The 15475-nt window shown below is 43.5% G+C and overlaps 1 protein-coding gene across 1 annotated transcript; it reads right to left on the reverse strand.

Moving 5' to 3' along the window:
• Positions 1-1380: 1380 nt before the first annotated feature.
• On the reverse strand, positions 1381-6072 carry LOC138371589 (uncharacterized). Its single transcript, XM_069336476.1, has 2 exons — positions 4818-6072; positions 1381-4164 (listed from the first exon to the last, which is right to left on the reverse strand). The coding sequence occupies exon 2, from the start codon at positions 4150-4152 to the stop codon at positions 1756-1758; it is 2397 nt and encodes a 798-aa protein (XP_069192577.1). The 5' UTR covers positions 4153-4164; positions 4818-6072; the 3' UTR covers positions 1381-1755.
• Positions 6073-15475: the final 9403 nt, after the last annotated feature.

Here is a 15475-nt window from a genome sequence, read left to right on the forward strand (position 1 = left end):
GACATGGGTTTACCTACTACCCACAGGATGGACATGGGTTTACCTACTACCCACAGGATGGACATGGGTTTACCTACTACCCACATGATAAGTATACGTTGCATAATAAAGGACATAAACTACATGTAACTAATTAGTCAGCTATTGCGGCTGCCTTAATAACCTCTTCAAAGGTTGATGAGCCCAAAAATCAATTAAGTTTATATCAAACACTTTACAACTGGGGACTATGAAATAATGGTATAGGAATTAAGTCAAGTGATGAGATGGTTATCTTGAGATGATTTCGGGGCTTAGCGTCCCCGCGGCCCGGTCCTCAACCAGGGCCTCCTTTTTGTTACACATCCCCAGGAAGCAGCAGCCCGTAGCAGCTGTCTATAACTCCCAGGTACCTATTTACTGCTAGGTGAACAGAGGCATCACAGTGAAAGAAACTTTGCCTATTTGTTTCCGCATCCACCGGGGATCGAACCGGCCATGTGAGGCTTGCTAGACGATGCGCAACGGTATCTTTTAAACCAACACGCGCATGCTTGTTTGAGAGAGAGAGAGAGAGAGAGAGAGAGAGAGAGAGAGAGAGAGAGAGAGAGAGAGAGAGAGAGAGAGAGAGAGAGAGAGAGAGAGAGAGAGAGAGAGAGAGAGAGAGAGAGAGAGAGAGAGAGAGAGAGAGAATTAGTAGATGCGAAGAGAAAAATAGGACGGGAGTATATACATATCAGATAACCGAACGGTTAGAAAGGCGGGGCCCAAGAGCTAACAGCTCGACTCAAGAGCCACAAATACACACACACACCATTCCAACATAACTTTCGAGGATGGAAAGGTCAAATGTTGCTGTTTGTTGTCGTATATGAGACTTCCGTTCCTTCTCAATCAACATTTAAAATATAAAAATGCTTCTAACTGTTTCGTAATCGTCCACTAGTGGACGATATATCTCGGTCTCTCTCTCTCTCTCTCTCTCTCTCTCTCTCTCTCTCTCTCTCTCTCTCTCTCTCTCTCTCTCTCTCTCTCTCTCTCTCTCTCTCTCTCTCTCTCTCTCTCTCTCTCTCTCTCTCTCTCTCTCTCTCTCTCTCTCTCTCTCTCTCTCTCTCTCTCTCTCTCTCTCTCTCTCTCTCTCTCTCTCTCTCTCTCTCTCTCTCTCTCTCTCTCTCTCTCTTTTTAAGATTATAAACTAATATAATCTTAAGAAGATTATATTAGTTTATAATCTTAAGAAGATTATATTAGTTTATAATCTTAAGAAGATTATATTAGTTTATAATCTTAAGAAGATTATATTATAAACTGTTGTCACACTTTAGTTACAAACTCATGGGATACAGTGTGCTAAGTGTACATGAACAATAAGTATATTTTGATTCAGTGAAACAATATCAGTTTATTTACATAAATATAATTTTGAATGACTATACATTTGTCTTAATGTTCTCTGTTGTCTAAGATCGTATGAGCTTTGAGTTATATTGATCATGCAACGGTGTAATACAATAACCACCAATGCAATTATTGTCATCTTCATACTTGAATAATCAGCACTTTCAACCTCACTATGAACAGAATAACTCACAATAACTCGCTGAGACAAATGATATTTTAAATGAAAGTGACGCCGTCTCGACCAGTGGTTAATCTCACTATCACGAACATGTCACTTAACGTATGTATGTATGATACTCAAAACCGCGTTTCGGGGTCAATAGGTAATGGAAGGACACAGGGCACAATCGGCTCTGCGATCGTCCAACACCGTTTTTAAACAGTTGTCACCCTGTACGGGTTACTCCTCGGCTCCAGTAACGTTTGGTGCGCTCCGGGTGTTGTATGGCTAGTCCGGACGTCCGTCGTAGCCCAGGGAGCCTCTTGTTGTCGTCGTGGTGTGTGTCTGTGTATCCAGGACTGATATATTAGTTTTTTCTGCATTACGGTCCTGATTAAGGCTCCTGCGTCCTCCCTGAAGCGCTGGCTGGGCAGGTTGTAGAGAAAGGGGTTCCAGGCGGAAGCAGCGATGAAGCCCCACCAGCACAAATAGCCCACTAGTTCCACACCGTCAAAATGGGCGTCCAGTATATGTAGGAGGCACGCACCGCCTGCCAGTGTGGTCGAGAGGAGGAACAAGCCCGTGGCGAGAGACATGATGACAACGACATACTTCATCATCTCGGTCGAGCTCTGGTCCAACTCGGTGTCCCCAAGATCCCGAAGCTCGGTCGTTCTCCTCGTTTCCTTCTTGATGTCGTTGTGGAGCGTCAACGACGACAGTATCGCCGTCAGCAGACACACGAGACCGAGGATCGCCGCTGTTACAGGGAGGAGTGTTTGCAGCCCTCGAGGCGCCACTCCGATGGGCAGCTTGTAGAAGGAATACCACAGCGCAAGGATACCGTCCTCGCCGTTAGTTAGGGCCACAGACACCAGGAGGCTTGACATCCACGTCACCACTACGTAGCCTAGCGCTCTCGCCCGGGTAAATATAACTCCGTGCTGGGTTGTGTCCGTGGTGGTTGCAAAGCGTTCCAAGCTCAAGGCAAATAAACTTAAAAGAGAAATGCAGGAACATGAACTCATCACTATGGCTGAGAATAACCGAAAGCCGCCATCGAGGACTATACTTCCTCCCGGCGTCTGCAGCAGCTCGGAGGAGACCCCGTCAGAGACCACACTCCGGCCGTCCATGAAGGAGATATGGGCGTCGAGACCCGGCATCACCACGAACAAACAGAGAAGTATATCTGCTGCGGCGAGGGACGTGCGGAGGATATCTGAGGCTTCATTTTGATGACTTCCTCTCACCATGACGGCCAGCACCACCCCGTTCCCCAACAGGCCGCTCACTGCAATGCAAATCACCACCACCATCAGAAACCCCTCTCCCGCGCGACACCTTAGTGGCAGGTAGCTCCAAGAACGCACCAAGCCAACGGCTTCGGGCTCAGCCGTCCACCACACATCGTATCCTGGGAAGCAAGATGGCCAGTTTCTATTACTCGTCACGTACGCCCCTTTACCCGCTAGAGACTCTTCAAGCAGTATTTGGACGTACTTGTAACAGGAGCCGTTATTCCCTCGGGTTGCATAAGGACTGATGAGCAGGATGGTGATGCCTTCTGTTGACCTCTCCACCACACGAAGAGTCCCGTTGCATACCGCCTGGTGGCACACATCATCCTTAGCCAGCAGCATCGTAGCACGGAGCTGCTCAAAATACTTGTCCTCGCTCGAAGGTCTTCGGCAGCTAGTAGCGTGCAGAAAGGCAATTTCCTCAGGGTAGCAAACTGTGATCTGATTCATTTCGACGCACTCTGAACCATAAAGCTGCTGGTAAAAAGGGACACAAACGTTGAAGAATCTCTGATTAGAGACTATTGCCAAGGACATGTTGCCGTAAGGGATGAGAGTGTCTGTGAAGTTGCTGTACCTCCCATATACAGCCGAGAAAATGTATTCACACAAGAAAAGAACCTTTGTAAAAGATATCTGCTTCATTCCAGGTATAATTTCTATTGTAATTGTATTATCTTCATAATTGTAATAGTAATCCGTATCATATATTTCTGCTGAGGATGTTGAGGTGTCTGTGGGGTCAAGAGAGCTACTGGAAGGTGTGACTTCCTCGGTGAAGATGGAAACGGTCGAAGTCTGGGAGCTCCAAGAAAGGTCTTGGAAACCCGTGGCATTGATCTGCTTTTTCAATCCATTCGAAATTGACTTTCGTTGTCGTATAAATATTCCTCTTCTCTCTGGCTGTTGAACATTCTGTCCTTCGGCACGTCTGAAATCAAAAGCTGTTATAGTCTCGTAGCTTTCTGGATGTCCAGGTTCCCAAGATGATGGCTCGTTTAAGGTCCTGCCATTTCCAGAGCTCCTAGTCTTAGCAGACCCCGAGTACTTCGAAACCCTAAAGTTCTCATGCAGTTCTGGAAGGGCAACGAAGCTACTGAAGAAGGAAGTCTTGGAGTCCGGTTCAGCAATGCTCGCATTGCTATAAGAGATGACAGTAGCACCAGGAGTATCAAAGGGGCTTCTGGTAAGGTCTCCAGGATGCCCCCACCACGTCACACCGTCTAAGGTCCTGACGACGAAGAACTCCAGCGTTATCACAGCCGTCAGGAGCACCAGGAGAATCTTCCGGCGGAGTCGAACTCTCACCATTCTCCTGAAAACCTTAAACCAAAAAAAAAACATTGATATATATTAAAATCAAAATTTACAATAAAATAATGATATGCAGAAGTTTATAATTCAGGTAATTGGTAGTTTAACTGTTAATTGTCTTTTACATTTGTATAATTTATTTCATTAGGGCATAACCGAATGATAGAGAGAGAGTGATGAGAAAGAGAGAGTAAATGAGAAAGAGAGAGTGAATGAGAAAGAGAGAGTGAATGAGAAAGAGAGAGAGTCTCTCCCATCCCAAGTCCCATTAGGAATTGGGATGGGACGGGGGAAAGGAATAGTGTCTAACCGCTTGGATGGTCGGGGATTGAACGCCGACCTGCATGACGCGAGACCGTCGCTCTACCGTCCACCCTATGTGATTGGGCTGAGAGAGAGAGAGAGAGAGAGAGAGAGAGAGAGAGAGAGAGAGAGAGAGAGAGAGAGAGAGAGAGAGAGAGAGAGAGAGAGAGAAAGAGAGAGAGAGAGAGAGAGAGAGAGAGAGAGAGAGAGAGAGAGAGAGAGAGAGAGAGAGAGAGAGAGAGAGAGAGAGAGAGAGAGAGAGAGAGAGAGAGAGAGAGAGAGAGAGAGAGAGAGAGAGAGAGAGAGAGAGAGAGAGAGAGATTTATCAACTAGTGTTGAACTATAAATTTATCTCATACTGGGAACAGAACGTGATCCTCTGTGCAGAACAGCTGGTTTACGAAGAACACTGCCACTGAACAATTGCTGCTTGATGTAAAACAGCTGCTTGACGAAGAACAGCTACGTGAAGAGCACCTGGCAGATGAAGAACTTCCGGTTGATTAAGAACATCTGACTGAAGAAAAACAGCGAATCGATGAAGAACAACTGAATATGTAGAACAACTGAATATGTAGAACAAATCATCAGTGTAAAGTTGTTAGTTGATACAAATTTTGTTTGTGGCGAACAGTTGCTCAACACAAAAGAACAAGTGAACGAATAACAAATAGTGAACCTCAGCCTGTGTCAGGAGACTTAGAGCAGGGGACAAACACTGCTTGTTCTACAGCAGGGGCCAAACACTGCTTGTTCTACAGCAGGGGCCAAACACTGCTTGTTCTACAGCAGGGGACAAACACTGCTTGTTCTACAGCAGGGGCCAAACACTGCTTGTTCTACAGCAGGGGACAAACACTGCTTGTTCTACAGCAGGGGCCAAACAGTGCTTGTTCTACAGCAGGAGGCAAACACTGCTTGTTCTACAGCAGGGGCCAAACCCTGCTTGTTCTACAGCAGGGGACAAACACTGCTTGTACTACAGCAGGGGACAAACACTGCTTGTTCTACAGCAGGGGCCAAACACTGCTTGTTCTACAGCAGGGGCCAAACACTGCTTGTTCTACAGCAGGGGACAAACACTGCTTGTTCTACAGCAGGGGACAAACACTGCTTGTACTACAGCAGGGGACAAACACTGCTTGTTCTACAGCAGGGGCCAAACACTGCTTGTTCTACAGCAGGGGCCAAACACTGCTTGTTCTACAGCAGGGGACAAACACTGCTTGTTCTACAGCAGGGGCCAAACACTGCTTGTTCTACAGCAGGGGCCAAACACTGCTTGTTCTACAGCAGGGGCCAAACACTGCTTGTTCTACAGCAGGGGCCAAACACTGCTTGTTCTACAGCAGGGGCCAAACCCTGCTTGTTCTACAGCAGGGGACAAACACTGCTTGTTCTACAGCAGGGGCCAAACCCTGCTTGTTCTACAGCAGGGGACAAACACTGCTTGTTCTACAGCAGGGGACAAACACTGCTTGTTCTACAGCAGGGGACAAACACTGCTTGTTCTACAGCAGGGGACAAACACTGCTTGTTCTACAGCAGGAGGCAAACACCACTTGTGATAGCGCCTTGAGACCAACTACACGAAAACAGTAGACGTCAGGAAGTGTCTTAGGGAGCTATCCCCAGGACACACACACACACACACACACACACACACACACACACACACACACACACACACACACACACACACACACACACACACACACACACACACACACACTGCTTGTTCTACAGCAGGGGACAAACACTGCTTGTTCTACAGCAGGGGACAAACACTGCTTGTTCTACAGCAGGGGCCAAACACTGCTTGTTCTACAGCAGGGGACACACACACAGAACTAAGAGGCATGAGTTATGAGGAAAGGCTGCGGGAAATGCACCTCACGACACTGGAAGACAGAAGAGTAAGGGGGGACATGATCACAACCTACAAAATCCTCAGGGGAATCGACCGGGTAAACAAGGATGAACTTTTCAACACTGGTGGGACGCGAACAAGGGGACACAGGTGGAAGCTGAGTACCCAAATGAGCCACAGAGACGTTAGAAAGAACTTTTTCAGTGTCAGAGTAGTTAGCAAATGGAATGCATTAGGAAGTGATGTGGTGGAGGCTGACTCCATTCACAGTTTCAAATGTAGATATGATAGAGCCCAATAGGCTCAGGAATCTGTACACCAGTTGATTGACGGTTGAGAGGCGGGACCAAAGAGCCAGAGCTCAACCCCCGCAAGCACAATTAGGTGAGTACAATTAGGTGAGTACACACACACACACTAGGGGCCTGGTAGCTTGGTGGATAGCGCGCAGTACTCGTAATTCTGTGGCGCGGGTTCGATTCCCGCACGAGGCAGAAACAAATGGGCAAAGTTTCTTTCACCCTGAATGTCCCCTCTTACCTAGCAGTAAATAGGTACCTGGGAGTTAGTCGGCTGTCACGGGCTGCTTCCTGGTGTGTGTGTGTAAGTGTGAAAAAAGTAGTTAGGAAACAGTTGATTGACAGATGAGAGGCGGGCCGAAAGAGCAAAGCTCAACCCCCGCAAAACACAACTAGGTGAACACACACACACACACGCACGCACATTCTCTCTCTCTCTCTCTCTCTCTCTCTCTCTCTCTCTCTCTCTCTCTCTCTCTCTCTCTCTCTCTCTCTCTCTCTCTCTCTCTCTCTCTCTCTCTCTCTCTCTGTCTCAACACACCAAATAAGCTCACCCCCCCCCCATACCCTCCAAGTCTCCTATCACTCTGTGTTTCCTGTACATGATACTCCGTACACTGTCACAACTTCTGAAGCAAGATTATAATTAGAACACAAACCGTTCGTATCCTACGTTGGGCTTCCTAAGACCAGATGATGTAGCCTGTTCTTTGTGTGAGGTCATATGGAGTACGAATGGAGTCTTATACGGCCCTATTTACTCAGCGTTTCTTCATACTCATACATACTCACATTTCTGGTTTACTTCTCATACTCACCATGTGTACCCATCTCCTTCTGCACTCATATTCACCTCGATTCACTTTCTTCCCAATTCTACATATTTCCATATATTCAGAATGGTGTACCCGGTGGTGCTCGGATCTGCATTTATCTCTCTCTCTCTCTCTCTCTCTCTCTCTCTCTCTCTCTCTCTCTCTCTCTCTCTCTCTCTCTCTCTCTCTCTCTCTCTCTCTCTCTCTCTCTCTCTCTCTCTCTCTCTCTTTTTCTCTCTCTCTCTCTCTCTCTCTCTCTCTCTCTCTCTCTCTCTCTCTCTCTCTCTCTCTCTCTCTCTCTCTCTCTCTCTCTCTCTCTCTCTCTCTCTCTCACCCTCCCCTCCCCTCGGCCTGGTCACTCAGCTGACACGCCTGTTCCACTATGATTAATTACAACCTTTAACAATCGTATCACGCTATTAACCCCCTGATACACCGGCGCTATTGATCTCTGGTAGGGGGGGGGAGAGGGGGGGAGATGACGACAGGGTGCGGAAGGGGAGTTAAGGGAAGGGGGAATTAAGAGAAGAGGGGAGGGGAGAAGAGAAAGATGAAGAGAATTAAAATAAATAAATGAACAGAGGAAAGAAAAAGGAATCAGAGAGGAAGAATGTTTTGTGTTATGACAAGGAAGGGATTGAGAGAGAGAGAGAGAGAGAGAGAGAGAGAGAGAGAGAGAGAGAGAGAGAGAGAGAGAGAGAGAGAGAGAGAGAGAGAGAGAGAGAGAGAGAGAGAGAACAGAGAGAGAGACAGAGAGAGAACAGAGAGACAGAGAGAGACAGAGAGAACAGAGAGAGAGAGAGAGAGAGAGAGAGAGAGAGAGAGAGAGAGAGAGAGAGAGAGAGAGAGAGAGAGAGAGAGAGAGAGAGAGAGAGAGAGAGAGAGAGAGTCGTGATTATCAGAGATCTTAAAAAATAAAAAACAATAAATAAATATTGAAGATAAAACTAATTATTTGTCTGAGATTTATGTCTTAGACACTCATCAGTACAATATAAAATGTATACACTCAGATTCATATTGTCTTTGTTAGGCTCAATATATGTTATATAGGTCAGTTTTGGTCACTGTACTATGCACTGGACATCAATTCACTGAAACGTGGTGATGCTGCAAGTGAATTATCTTGATCAGAATATTCAAATATATTCACTCCTATATTTCAGATACTTTACACCTTATCTTATCCTATATTATGCCTATATGCATACTTCCTTCACAATACCTCACTCACCGCTGCCTCATACTATCTTTGATGCCTCACACCCACACTCACCGTGGGTCTATCCTCTCGTCCTACCCAAATATTAACTACTCTCCTCACTCCATTGTACAATTTTTTCATCATTTCCAAATCATGTCACTTGAGTCCCCCCTTAATGTTGCGGAATATTTCATGTTTTATCTACTCTCCTAAACACCACACATGCAGATCAGAAAATCCTCTTTGTTCCCCCTTTGAACTGTTCATGTTTATTTCACACAATGGCCACACAATGGCCACACCATGGCCACACAATGGCCACACCATGGCCACACCATGGCCACACCATGGCATCACCATGGCCACACCATGGCCACACCATGGCATCACCATGGCCACACCATAGCCACACCATAGCCACACCATGGCATCACCATGGCCACACCATGGCCACACCATGGCATCACCATGGCATCACCATGGCATCACCATGGCCACACCATAGCCACACCATGACCACACAATGGCCACACCATGGCCACACCATGGCATCACCATGGCCACACCATGGCCACACCATGGCCACACCATGACCACACAAGGGCCACAGCATGGCCACACCAACGTCATAACTTCATACTTCAAGTCTGCCTGGTAGCATCCAATACCTTTTAGGTTTTTTCCTTAAAATATGGTGTAAATCATTTTTAGGCAATGAAGTAACTCGAACCTCCGATTCGGTGTTTCCCAGACACCTGCCCTAACCGTATGGGCACGATGTAATTACACCAGGATGTATACCACAAAATATAAGAGGAGAAGTCAGCTTTTGCGAGAGCGTGGAAAGGTTATCGATAACTCTAAAGTCCATTTAAGAATTTATGTAAATGATTTTTTTGGGTGTATATGTCAAATATATGAACATTAAAATGGGTTCATTAATAGGCAACAAGACATTCTGTGTTCGTACGGTTTTGGTGCTTCTGCGCCTGGTATTGACGCATTGTTTAACCACAGACACGATGTTTTAACCATCACGCCACCTGCCCTCCTGGGCCCAGATTCACGAAGCAGTTACGCAAATACTTACGAACGTGTACATCTTTCCTCAATCTTTGACGGCTTTGGTTACCTTTATTAAACGGTTTACATGAATGAAGACTTCCCAATCAACTGTTGTTATTGTTATAAACAGCCTTCTGGTGCTTCGGAGCTCATTCATTGTTTAAGAATTGTAAACAAAGCCGTCAAAGATTGAACAAAAAAGATGTACAGGTTCGTAAGTGCTTGCGTAACTGCTTCGTGAATCTGGCCCTAGGAGGCAAGCTAGGTGACGTTTGGCAGAAACGAGACAGTGTATAGGTAGTCATCTCAGACGTTCTGCTGGGCTAACGTCTTTAGCTCCTGATGATTTACTAAGACGGTTCATTAAGAGTTCCGGTGTGATAGGTATTGTATCTTGTATCACTGTACTTTTATAATTTGGTGTAGTTGTTTGCGTTCATTGAGTTTTATGGTATTTTGTGACATAAATTACCTTTACAAAGACAGTTGTATTTGCAGGTGTTAAAGTAACTTTTATTCTTTTTATTAGATTTAACTTTTAATTTTTACTTTGGCGTTGACATTCTCCTGTTCCCAATATTCACACTGAAGATTTTATGATATATATATATATATATATATATATATATATATATATATATATATATATATATATATATATATATATATATATATATATATATATATATATATATATATATATATATATATATATATATATATATATATATATATATATATATATATATAACGGAAAAGAAAGATGGATGGACGTTTCGGCCGATGAAAGCCGTTGTCAGCACCCGACTGACTCTATTATTATTATGAAAAAAATGAAAATATGTAGCGATGCAAAGAACAAAGAACTGAAAATCTGTACAAAGTCTGTGAATAGCAAGAGTTTGCTGTAAACAGAACAAAGGTCAACGGTCTGTTGTTGATAACGGCATTCATCGGCCGAAACGTCCATCTTTCTTTTCCGTTTTTCTGTGTTTTTTTCCGCGTATATATATATATATATATATATATATATATATATATATATATATATATATATATATATATATATATATATATATGTCGTACCTAGTAGCCAGAACGCACTTCTCAGCCTACTATGCAAGGCCCGATTTGCCTAATAAGCCAAGTTTTCATGAATTAATTGTTTTTCGACTACCTAACCTACCTAACCTAACCTAACCTTTCTTTTTCGGCTACCTAACCTAACCTAACCTATAAAGATAGGTTAGGTTAGGTTAGGTAGGGTTGGTTAGGTTTGGTCATATATCTACGTTAATTTTAACTCCAATAAAATAAAATGAACCTCATACATAATGAAATGGGTATCTTTATCATTTCATAAGAAAAAAATTAGAGAAAATATATTAATTCATGAAAACTTGGCTTATTAGGCAAATCGGGCCTTGCATAGTTGGCTGAGAAGTACGTTCTGGCTACTAGGTACGACATATATATATATATATATATATATATATATATATATATATATATATATATATATATATATATATATATATATATATATATATATATATATATATATATATATATATTTTATTAAATATGACCGAAAAAGTAAGATTAATAATTCTAACACGAATTTTCTCAATCTTTCGTACATTATGCTTCACTGTTGGAGGTAAATCAAAAATCACTTCTCCAAAATTCATTTTTATTTCTAGTCTGACGCGACACGGGCGCGTTTCGTAAAACTTATTACATTTTCAAAGACTTCACGAATACACAACTGATTAGAACTTGCATTTCCCTGATTTTATATCTACTTTTGAGTGAGGTGGGAAGGGTGATGTGGCATTACATTTGAGTGAGGTGGGAAGGATGATGTGGCATTAGAGGATATTAATAGGGTATTAAAAGTATCAACACAAGACAGAACACGAAACAATGGATATTGAATAGAAGTGTTTGTAGAAAGCCTATTGGTCCATATTTCTTGATGCTTCTATATTGGAGCGGAGTCTTGAGGTGGGTAGAATATAGTTGTGCAATAATTGGCTGTTGATTGCTGGTGTTGACTTCTTGATGTGTAGTGCCTCGCAAACGTCAAGCCGCCTGCTATCGCTGTATCTATCGATGATTTCTGTGTTGTTTACTAGGATTTCTCTGGCGATGGTTTGGTTATGGGAAGAGATTATATGTTCCTTAATGGAGCCCTGTTGTTTATGCATCGTTAAACGCCTAGAAAGAGATGTTGTTGTCTTGCCTATATTGTCTTGTGTTCTGTCTTGTGTTGATACTTTTAATACCCTATTAATATCCTCTAATGCCACATCATCCTTCCCACCTCACTCAAATGTAATGCCACATCACCCTTCCCACCTCACTCAAAAGTAGATATAAAATCAGGGAAATGCAAGTTCTAATCAGTTGTGTATTCGTGAAGTCTTTGAAAATGTAATAAGTTTTACGAAACGCGCCCGTGTCGCGTCAGACTAGAAATAAAAATGAATTTTGGAGAAGTGATTTTTGATTTACCTCCAACAGTGAAGCATAATGTACGAAAGATTGAGAAAATTCGTGTTAGAATTATTAATCTTACTTTTTCGGTCATATTTAATAAAATATGTCTACAGGAAAGACTGCTACCAAAATATACTAATATATATATATATATATGTATATAATATAATTAGTTATATATATATAATTATATATATATATATATATAATGTTCTAATGATATCAAGAACTGAGTGCCAGAGGATGCAACTTAGAAGCGTCCGGCTAAAAGAGAGAGATACATAGTGAGAACAGGAGAGGGGAGAGGAAACAAGGGGGAGGGGGGGGGTAAAGCCGGATACCGCAACCGGCTCTGTAATACTTTTTTTCCGCCGAAGAGATGGTATGTGGGGGGCTTATCCGGAGTCTTTAATAGAGGAGTCTGTGGATGCTGGTCATCTCCTGAGTGATGAGCATCCCTCAGGTTCTTGAGAAGTGATCTCTCTCTCTCTCTCTCTCTCTCTCTCTCTCTCTCTCTCTCTCTCTCTCTCTCTCTCTCTCTCTCTCTCTCTCTCTCTCTCTCTCTCTCTTTCTCTCTCTCTCTCTCTCTCTCTCTCTCTCTCTCTCTCTCTCTCTCTCTCTCTCTCTCTCTCTCTCTCTCTCTCTCTCTCTCTTAATGCAAAGCAGAGTCAGATAAAAACTCGCTGGGCTTTTCTTTCTAATTATGAAGAAACTCAAGTCCTTTCAAAAAGTTTCTCATTTCGAAAACTTTGTCTTTTTATCCTTTGAGAAGGAAAATTAGAATTTTTTCCTATCAAGGAGTTGCGAGAGTGCTGGTGACGTTTGTGGGGAGGAAGTGGGTGGGTGGGGCCAGGGACGCCCCTGGGAGAGACATGGGATGGGGGAAGGGACGGCCCCTGGGAAAGGAGAAGAGTTGTTTGGTCCTCACAAGGTGCCCTGTATATTCCCCTCCCCTGGGCCCTTCTCACTCTCCTGGGGGTTTTCTCCCATTCATCTTAGCTTCTTTCACACACATGGCCATCGCCAATTCTTCTTGAGGTTATCTTGAGATGATTTCGGGGCTTTTAGTGTCCCTGCGGCCCGGTCCTCGACCAGGCCTCCACCCCCAGGAAGCAGCCCGTGACAGCTGACTAACACCCAGGTACCTATTTACTGCTAGGTAACAGGGGCTTTCAGGGTGAAAGAAACTTTGCCCATTTGTTTCTGCCTCGTGCGGGAATCGAACCCGCGCCACAGAATTACGAGTCCTGCGCGCTATCCACCAGGCTACGAGGCCCCTATTTCCTGTCATTCTCCTGGGGCTCCTCTGAGCCTCCTGGTTTAGTGGTTTAGTGTCATTTTCCTAGATTTCTCTCTTAGGCTCCTGGACCCGGATTCACGAAGCAGTTACGCGAGAACTTACGAACGTGTACATCTTTCCTCAATCTTTGACGGCTTTGGTTACATTTATTAATAAGTTTACAAGCATGAAAACGTCCCAATTAATTGTTGTTAGTGTTATAAACAGCCTCCTGGTGCTTTGGAGCCCATTAACTGTTTAATAATTGTAAACAAAGCCGCCAAAGATTGAGAACAGATGTACAGGTTCCTAAGTGCTTGCTTGCGTAACTGCTTCGTGAATCTGGTCCCTGGGTTCCTTTCATTGTTCCTAGGTGCTCTTCATTCCTCTTAGGTTCCTATAACTCCTCCTGGGCTTCTCTGAGCCTCTGAATGGCTCTTATTCTCTCCCTGTGTCCTCAGCCGTATTTGTCTTATCACAATTGTGTACCTTCCTCAGCCATTAATCCCCCCCCCCCAACCCTTTGTCTCAGGCACGACCCCCCCCCCACCCCCCACACCAGCTTTTGGGCTCGATCTTATATTCTGATTGCTTTAATTGTCTCTTCGGAGGCTGGCAGTGACAGGAATACACAGATACGAGAATTCTTCTCGTGTGTGTGTGTGTGCAACAGGGAGCCGGTCGGCTTAGCGGATAGCACGCTGGACTTATGATCCTGTGGTCCTGAGTTCGATCCCGGGCGCCAGAGAGAAACAATGGGCAGAGTTTCTTTCACCCTATGCCCCTGTTACCTAGCAGTAAAATAGGTACCTGGGTGTTAGTCAGCTGTCACGGGCTGCTTCCTGGGGGTGGAGGCCTGGTCGAGGACCGGGCCGCGGGGACACTAAAAAACCCCGAAATCATCTCAAGATAACCTCAAGATAACTTCTCCTATAACTTATGACTGCATTGGTCTGATGCCCTGAAGAACACGCAACTGAAAAACTTGCCTTCTGTGTTCTGTTTGGGTGAGAAGTGATGGTGACCTAACATGCTTTCAGTCAGAATCGTGAGATTATTAAGCCATTAAATGGGATCGAACATGCGAGCCCGGGGCGCTCAAGACGCATTACCTGCCTCATTATCTAATTAGAGATAAATGGTGTCATTGCGATTTAACTGTAAAAGTACCCAGTTCTTCCTCTTCCTTTGCCACGACGTTCAAAGTACGAATTTAAGTCCCCGCTCTCCCCTCTACTGATGCATAGAAAATGGAGACCACAACGTACAAAAGGGGAGAGGCATTTGTTGAGAGTATCGGTTATTTTCGTTATCTCTGGCTATCTTGGCTCTGAAATCTCCATCACTATGTAGTCTTCATGTAGTGAAACGGAGGATAGAATATGTTCAATAACTCTACGGTCTATGCTTTACCCAGAGTATATATATATATATATATATATATATATATATATATATATATATATATATATATATATATATATATATATATATGTCGTACCTAGTAGCCAGAACGCCCTTCTCAGCCTACTATGTAAGGCCCGATTTGCCTAATAAGCCAAGTTTTCATGAATTCATGAATTAATTGTTTTTCGATTACCTAACCTACCTAACCTAACCTAACCTAACTTTTTCGGCTTCCTAACCTAACCTAACCTATGAAGATAGGTTAGGTTAGGTTAGGTAGGGTTGGTTAGGTTTGGTCATATATCTGCGTTAATTTTAACTCCAATAAAAAAAAATTGACTTATACATAATGAAATGGGTAGCTTTATCATTTCATAAGAAAAAAATTAGAGAAAATATATTAATTCAGGAAAACTTGGCTTATTAGGCAAATCAGGCCTTGAATAGTAGGCTGAAAAGTGCGTTCTGGCTACTAGGTACGACATATATATATATATATATATATATATATATATATATATATATATATATATATATATATATATATATATATATAACCCCTTTACATAACCTTTT

Source organism: Procambarus clarkii, chromosome 36, assembly GCF_040958095.1.
Source record: "Procambarus clarkii isolate CNS0578487 chromosome 36, FALCON_Pclarkii_2.0, whole genome shotgun sequence".
In the NCBI taxonomy this organism is placed as follows: Eukaryota; Metazoa; Arthropoda; class Malacostraca; order Decapoda; family Cambaridae; genus Procambarus; species Procambarus clarkii.